Below are 8699 nucleotides of genomic sequence, written 5' to 3' on the forward strand. Positions count from 1 at the left end.
AATATCGGGTCCGACCTGGAAATTATTGGACTGATTTCGTAAGTTTGGTTCATTAATTCGTACTGTATACGTTTCTACAAGGTTTATCGATAAGCTTTCAGATTGAAACGAGTGTTTCGGCCTTCATCACGAAGTTTTCAGAGGGGTCTTCGGAAACTGTCGGTCCGTCGGAAAGACTAACGAAGCGCTCTACCCAGCCTCTCGCGGCCAAATTTCGCAGCTGTGTGATTAAATATGGCGGATCTTTGATCCTTTACCTTGTCACATACCGAAACAATCTCTCTCTTTGGCCGCGCTGAACTGAGACTCTCCTATATCAGAAAGTCGATGGAACATTGTTGTGGCGATGGCTACAAGGAATCTGACGGATACTTACGTAAATCTTCGCACCGAAATCAGCCGCTTCAAGGCATATTCGTTGGGTGACTCTGGTGTACGTTGTGATAGTCCAGGGGTAGTATACATCATTCCACGAACCTTACGAACAAACACCGTGCTATTTACTGTAAGAACACGCCATAATCTTAAACAAGCTACATACTGACGCCTCTTTTTTGTACGGATTGAAACAGGACGATGATACCGTTGCCCTTGTTAGAAGAACCAGTGATCTGGAACTCGGCGTACAGGCCGGAGGAATTAGTTCTTTACCGCCTCAATGGTGTGTATAGTTTCGTTTCTCGCTATTTACATATTGCACATATTTGTACAATGAAAACTGGAGTTTAAAACACACGATAACGTGATCGATTTTTCTTGTTTTTAACCTCAATTGAACATTCGTGTATTGCATTTAAATTTTCTAAAGGAAGTTAATATCATAGCGCCAATCTCTGGAAAAAGCATTGTGTCCCAATTGGAGTCTTATTGTATTTCATCTAATTGAGTGAGTGTTGTCATTACACAGAAAATTGAAATACACTGTAAACATGATAACAAGACGATCTAATGAAGAATTCTTAACGATCAACGGCAGTCAAATATCATAATTTCACATAGAAATTACTTTAAATTTCATCTCCAGCTTTCCTGATGAACTGGACCCCTTCGAGGTGCTTTTTTTTTCGGAAGTGAATTGTTTTCTCACCAGTTTTATTTCATATACACGACTTTTCTTGTACTCATTTTCATCATTGCACACAATTAAAATCAAACTGTTTGGGAAAAATTTATATCCTAGAGTAAATTTTGAACCACACATTTGAAACCAGTTTGTGCGTGTTTTCCTTGAGGGTTATGGTGATGTACCTGGAACTGAGAAAATATATTTCAAGTTATTGTAACATCACTTTTACTTGACATAAATACTAATGTATCAGTTGAGGGTGAGAATTTCTTGTTAGTTGATTTAGTGTTTCAGTATTCTGTAACTGTAGCCAAGTGTATCTTACAAAAGTCAAAAGTTTTTTCTCCACTGAGAAAAAAAATCAAAAACATAAGATGATGGTCCAACTGTGCAAAGTGTTCACTGAACTGTAACTTACATAAAATCTGATTTATCCAATCTATATACTTTTTTTAAAAATATCTCTTCCCACCAAGAAGTATAATCTCAAATTTTATAGCTACACTGTGTCTTTCAAGAGTATCAACCCTTTTAAAATAACCCTTTAACTCCCAGAAGTGATTAACATGTAACTTCTCTCTATAATATCCATACAATATCCAGTGAAAAGGTGATGAGAATATTCAAACTAATGAGGTTGAAGTTGTTATCTTGATCTAACACCGAATTCTCATAACTTATTAACAAGAAATTGTGTAGCAACTAGAAGGGAGAATCAAAAATCAGATCTTGGGATTTTAAGGGTTAACCCCAAGAATGATCAGCATCTAATATCTCCTTACAGTTCTACTGCTGAATCTTCCATTAAGATCAGGATAATGAAAGGAATGATGTTCAACCTACAAAGCTTTGACTGTTAAACAAATTCTCCTTGTCTGTACTAAGGGAAATGTGTAGAGAGGAGTATAGAGAATATAGATACTGATGTTAGGGTTCAAAGAGTTAACCCATGTCCCTGAAGATTAGCGCTTTACTCTTTAAATGTTAATTTTTATAATATGTGATAATTCAACTGTGTTTTACCTTGTTCACTGCTATAGGGTTGATGTTGTTGAGGAGGTAAGATTTCTTTTCGCTTTGTGATTGTCGATGTCATCAGAATAGAAAAAGTAACTGAATGTTGTAAACTGTTGTAATCTCTGAAATGTCCTTTGGTAACTTTGGATTCAGAATTATCATAAAATCTACAAGGGAAGATTTTGTTTCATGTTACTTTCAGACTTTTTTTTTTTTGCACAATAAGTGTACCATGAGATTTGTAAATAATTTGAACATTATTAGGTGTTTCTTTCTGAACGTGCATCTTAATGCTGGTGAATCAGAATGTTAATGGTGTCTTAATTTGTGTTGTGTCATGTATATGTAACCTTTCAAGCTATCAAAAACAATCTAGGTGACGCCAATAAATATCCTATGGTGTTTTTAACAATATACTTTTAAGTAATGATCTCTATGTGTATAATTTAACACTGATTGAATTTGCATTTTATTTTTTTACTTTTTAGATTCAGTATGAAATCACTAAAATAAAACAAAGAAGTGAGTTGAATTCTGATTAAACTATAACTTTTAAATTAAGGTTATTATAACGGTGATATTTCTGGGCTTGATTGAGGTCCAAGGTTACAAATTCTCACTCATTTATGTTATAAACTGCCTTAATTCTGATTAGCTTAGAAACAAATGAATCTTTATCCTAATTGTTTAGACTTGTCATTTGATTGACTAACAACATTTGGTAATGAGAGCAAAGTACTGTTGCAGCACTGTTATTAGCAACAATATAAGCAAGGATTCTGTCAAGTTCAGGAACATTATTCCATGGCTGTCTTAAGTTAATTTTGCCATTTCCAATTTGCTTGTGAAATATCCTGACTGTACAATCTCTTATTTTTCCCATCAGTGCAAGAACTGGCTACTCTTCACGATCGCCATCTGAATAGACCAACCCTTGATGACAGTGTGGATGAAGAACAAACAATAGAAATAACAACAAAGGAAATAACACAGGTACACTTTATAAGGAGGGGAGGGAGACATGTTGGCCTAATGGTTGGTGCACCTGACTCCAGGTAGAGAGGTGCAAATTCAAGACCTGGCTGGGTCATTGTGTTGTGTTTTTGGGCAAAACTCTCTACTCTCACAGTGCTTCTCTCCACTAAGAGTATAAATGGGTACCCGTAAATTGTCAGGGAAGCCTAATGAAATGGGGGGGGATAACTTTGTGATGGACTGGCATCTCATCCAGGGGGGAGTGGTGATACTCCTAGTCACCTCATGCTATGGAAACTGGGATAAGCTGCAACTGGATGGGCTACTTGGCTTGGGTACAGACTTACAAACTATAGCTTCTATAAATACTCAAATTACACAGGTACACAGTAAGGAATTTTGTCACGGCTGTAGCTAATAACTGAACAGCTGTTTAACTCTTTTGTTTGTTTGTTTGTTTGTGATAGATGTTCCATCAATGTCAAGGCTCTATTCAGAGAATAGGACGCCAAAGTAGAAATTCATCTAAACAAGAACATCGTCTTCTAAAAAATGTCATGTCTTCATTAGCTGTTAGTCTACAAGAACTCTCTACCAATTTCAGAAAAGGGCAGTCATCTTATTTGAAAAGTAAGCTTTTGTTAAATAGTTATTGTGAAATTTGTCTTCTTTTCTGATAAAAAGTGTTTTCTTCAATTGCACCCCTTTACATGGCTTGTGACAATTTCTTTGCATCAAAACATAAGGTTAACCCCAACCAATGCAGTATGATATCACTAAAAGGTAGTGGACAAAATATGTCGGCGACTGAGAATAGGGATTGCCTGCCAAATTATGGCCATAAAACCATGAGAAGAATGTTAGACAAGTATTGATTTTTACTGTTTAAGTTATTCAATGACACACTTAAGTGTTCAACTGCAAATACTTTAAAAGTGTTAGCCAATAAACTCTATTTGAATAAACTTACCCCACCAGTTATCTCTGACCTCTGATCTCTGACATGTTAAGTGTATGTATGTTAACCCTTTAACTTCCATGAGTGAGCAAGACAGAATTCCTCCTTACAATTGCAATACAATATCAACCAGATAGTGATGAGAATAAAGAAAAATATAAATTTGGGGATAATTAGTTGATGCAATACTAAATTTTCTGAACTAACATTGTAAGAATTGTATGGTTGACAGTAAAGGGAATTACAAATTTGATCTGGGAGTTAAAGGGTTAAGTGCCCTTGTGTCAGCTTGATGAATTAATTTCTCAACTGCTGGGTAATTTTCTTTGCTAATGCACCTTCCTGCAATACTTCTTATTGAGAAATGTAGACACATAGCATGAACACATGGTGTGTCCTTAAAAAAGGTGCCTTATTAATGGTGGCTGCTTGCTATGGAGTGCCATTCTATTCTGTACAAAATCAGGCATTTGCCTCATCATTGAAGAAAATGTTGATACATGCTTTGTACAACTTACAGTCTGAAAGGTCTCTAACAGGTTTTTCAAAGATTATTCTATTTAGGAATACCTTTTTGTCCTAATTATCTCTCAGGACTAAAGAACCGGGAAGAAAGGGAAAGACAATATTTTGATACAGGATTACCTGCCACTAGTAGTGCACTCATGAATGAAGATGTAGTTGAAGATGATGAACTTTATGACAGGGTGAGTTGAAGCAGCTTCTGATCTAACTAAGGAAATTTAGCAACAAAAGATTCATTTGCAAGTCTTAAAAAATAAGCCAACCAACCATGAGATTATGAACACCTCTTTTGCAGGGTTTTACATCAGACCAGATGAGGTTGGCAGAGGAGAACACAGCTTTAATTGAGCAGAGAGAAAAAGAAATCCAGTCTATAGTTCAGTCAATATCAGAGCTTAATGAAATTTTTAGAGACCTTGCTACCATGATTGTAGAACAGGTAAGGCAAACGAGGCTTACTGTCTTCTGTAGGAATAAACTTTCTCAAGTTAGTCAAAACACAAGTGCATTTTATGAGAATTGGCTGTCAAATTGTGCTTAGGCTGTTTTATATTTTGTATTATATATTGTATTACTTTATTTATACCTAAAGTACTGACTGAGTGGAAGGGCCAGATGGAGCAACGATTTGTAAACTTTTTTCTCTTCCTTTGTTCTGGTATTTTGCATCTTGCAGAAACATATGCAAGGTAATGCAGCACCTCTTGTGCCACCACCTTCTGCCCACATCTCTTTATCTGATTAGTTAGCAGTACTGGTTATGACAAAATTCCAGGGGGAATTGCATCTATTTATCCAAGTTAACCATTGGTAACTGGCTAATGATGGAAATTATCTTTGCAGGGTTCAATTTTGGATAGAATAGATTACAATGTAGAACAAGCGGCTGTGAAAGTTGAAGAGGGCTTGGAGCAGCTTAGAAAGGTTGGTGTAATATACTGGCTGAGGATTAATGAATAAAGATGTTTTGGGGTCAAGTGGGCTCTGTGTTCTTCTTATAGAGCTAATTTCATTACTTCTCCTGAATCAGTTTTCAGACATGTGCTCCATCATCTACCCTAGTTTGAACCTGTTTTGGATCTTCTGCTGAAATTCCCTTTTTTACCCACTGCTCCTGACAAGCTAAAAATAAAATTGTCACTTTCAATAATCTTGGTTTAAGTTGTGTTAGGACCTTTGTTTAGAAAGTTTGCAATTCTTAAAAGACTCAGTCTTGAGATCTGTTTATGATGCACCAGTCCAGCTGCTATAAGTTTTTTTTTATTAAGTTAGGTCTATTCAGGGTTTTATTTAAGGGAACACTCCTTAGCTTGTTGATTTGTCCATTCTTAGCCAGTAAGCTGGTGGTCTTGAATTTGCTTTGAACAGGGTAGGAAAGGGTGGTCCTGATCCTGTTTTATGCACCAATTTTAAAAGATATTCACTCATCAGGTATACTTAAATGAGAATTTCAAATGTCACAGATCCATAAGGCAAAACATCAAATCTCTCCTCTTGGTCAATCACTCATAGTATTTTACAGCTTAGCCTGATTTGACAGCATTTGCAGTTTAGAGCTTCTAAATTATATCACATTTTATTTTATTTCAGGGTGAAAAGCACCAGAAATCCTCACGCAAGATGTTGTGTATAATTCTTTTAGCAGTTACTGTAATTATCATGCTTTTAGCGCTTGTAATCACAAAAGCTTCATAATGAGCATGTGTTTGGTCCATCCATTCCCTTTATATTAGGTTGTTTCATATTAATTTGTATATTTGATAAAAAATACATTATGTATGGTTAAGTCAAAGGAAAATTTAGGTTTTTGCATTTGGAAGGAGTTACAATAGGTTTTTTAATTACAGCACTGTTTATCCTGTCCATGGTAACTGTGAGTCAAAAACAGTTATATGGTTGAAGGTCAGGGAAGTCTTGCCTAGAAATCAGTTGTTTCATGTTAATAATTATGATTATAATAATGAATGTAAATGATTGTTTAATCAGTGGTCTTGTGATGTAAAAGTCAGGCTTATCAACCATGTATTGATTGTAACTTTTCAACTGCCATCAATGCACAATTGACTAGGTCTGACTCCTACATCGTGTGACAAGTGATAAAACATTCGTTCATTTTTAAAGCCATGATGAACAACAACATTTTCTTTAACAGTAATGAATAATTTTACAGGATAGCACTCTATTGCATAAGTGCTGTTGGCAAAAGGATTCTGTTTGAATAAAAATACAAGAACAAAAACTTTAAAACAAGATAAAAATGACTGTACAACTTATGCTGCCATTGCATTAGCTAAACTATACAAAAAAATTCATCAGCCCCTCTGTAACCAAACAACAATTAACAGATAACAAGTTAGGGTCAATGTTGGTTTAGGGGAGGGGTAGATGTGCAGTTGCACAGATACTGACATTGATCATAATACCGTACTACTTACTACTCAGCCTGGTTTTTTAAGGTAAAGAGTGAAACGATCAGTGAAGCTAAGCTGAAAGCAGAAGTTGAAGGTTTTCTGAAAAATTTTCATTTCTCTCGGAAAAATTGTGATTTCCCATCACACATGAACGTAAATACTTCTTTTGAAGTTCATTTCTTAGTTCTTTAATCTTCAATCTTACTCTCCTATTATAATTACAGACTGTATTGAGAACAGACGAAGTGAGAGGTGTTATAAAGAAAATATTTTACTGTTGGCGTTGGTTGTGTCTTGGTAGCGGTGGTAACAGGGGGAAGGAGGGTTGGGCAGTCTTGATAACTTAAACCAGGGATCATAAACCCATAGAAAGACGTATGTGAAGGGCAGGGAAAGGGAAAACTTGTGATGTATTTATATCTCTAGAGCAAGCTCATAAAGTATTTATCGGTGCTTCAGACATCACGACCTCCACTACGTTATATTTCTTGTCATTAGGTTTTTTCCCTTTCTTATTTAGTTTTTCCCTCTCTCTCTATGAGTAATAGCATACCGACTTTTTCTGGCAGAAGTAAGAAGAAAAAGAAAAATGTTTAGCGCGCCCGATATGGGACTTGAACCCATGACCCTCAGATTAAAAGTCTGATGCTCTACCGACTGAGCTAACCGGGCTCACTTATTTTAAATGGAATTGAATTAATTACATATTACTTTGACATAGCACCCGAAAGCTGAGCTGCAACATCATGACGAGGCATCTCTTGTCTCCTGACCTTAACAGAATCTTCTTTCGAGGAGCGACTTGAGGTTTTTTTCAACAAAATGCATCTTATGTACTATCTCAACAACGAAGGGAAGCGAGTTTATACACTGAAGGTAACTAGAGGATCGGTTCAACGTTTTTATGCGCCTGTGGGAAACTGGTTTCAAGTGTGATAATTGCTTGTAATGATTCCACGTGCGTGTACAGTCTAAAGCAAATTCTAGTGACAAAATGTAAACCGAGTCATTTGGAACGAAAAATCTCTTGTTTTGCAGAAAATCGATCCATTGGGTCAACCAACAAAGTCCGCTCATCCAGGTAATGTTTTTAATAACAATTGTTGATCTGATCTACGATTCTCAACCGCGATGGTTCCCAAAATGTATCGCTGCATGTGAGATCGCACCCGTGGATTTTGGGAATTTACACGATTTCGTCTTTTTTTCTCTCAAATTAGTTTACTTGTTCACCTCTGTTAAAGCACAGAAGTTTATTGGTAATCACGAAATGAATATTGTCAATAAAATTAAAGTGTGGCCCTCCGTTAAATATACCATGTAGAGAGATGCTCAAAATTAAAATGCTAACAGCACAACCTCATGTTATGTTCTTTATAAGGCGAGTTTTTTCTTACGACGGATTCAGAGCAGTAGTCAGAAACACAGAACGATACATACTCGTGAAAATTAAACAAATGGAATCGGAAGAAAGCTGTCGATGCCGCTTACGACTCCATCGCCTATGATCCAATAAAAATTGTATAATAAGCTCAAATATGCACGCATTCTGATTGGTTCTCACTTATGATCTATTGGAGGACAGACGTATAGATGACGTCATTATTAAAACTTTTTTCAATTCTTTATTGTATAAAACAAATAGATTCCAAGTTGCTGTGCGACTGTTCAGTAATAGATCACAGAGGACGTAAAAATGTGGTAAGAACATCAGTGACACACTCGGCTGCACCATGTGTGCCACTTT

General features: G+C 36.0%; 1 protein-coding gene and 1 non-coding gene across 3 annotated transcripts; one reads left to right on the forward strand and one right to left on the reverse strand.

The window, feature by feature from the left end:
* The first annotated feature begins 221 nt into the window (after positions 1-221).
* LOC131785734 (syntaxin-16-like) lies at positions 222-7219 on the forward strand. Of its 2 annotated transcripts, none has more exons than XM_059102671.2 (10): positions 222-454; positions 573-661; positions 2107-2125; positions 2572-2605; positions 2970-3076; positions 3526-3688; positions 4611-4723; positions 4837-4980; positions 5385-5465; positions 6132-7219. In XM_059102671.2, the coding sequence occupies exons 1-10, from the start codon at positions 347-349 to the stop codon at positions 6234-6236; spliced, it is 963 nt and encodes a 320-aa protein (XP_058958654.1). In that variant the 5' UTR covers positions 222-346; the 3' UTR covers positions 6237-7219. The 2 variants fall into 2 exon arrangements, with proteins under 2 accessions (XP_058958654.1, XP_058958655.1); XM_059102672.2 differs by having other exon boundaries at positions 222-433.
* Positions 7220-7551: 332 nt separating this feature from the next.
* Trnak-uuu (transfer RNA lysine (anticodon UUU)) lies at positions 7552-7624 on the reverse strand. The gene has a single exon. It is a non-coding gene; the product is annotated as a tRNA-Lys (tRNA).
* Between the last annotated feature and the right edge of the window lie 1075 nt (positions 7625-8699).

The sequence above is a fragment of the Pocillopora verrucosa genome, chromosome 3 (genome assembly GCF_036669915.1).
Source record: "Pocillopora verrucosa isolate sample1 chromosome 3, ASM3666991v2, whole genome shotgun sequence".
Taxonomy (NCBI): Eukaryota; Metazoa; Cnidaria; class Anthozoa; order Scleractinia; family Pocilloporidae; genus Pocillopora; species Pocillopora verrucosa.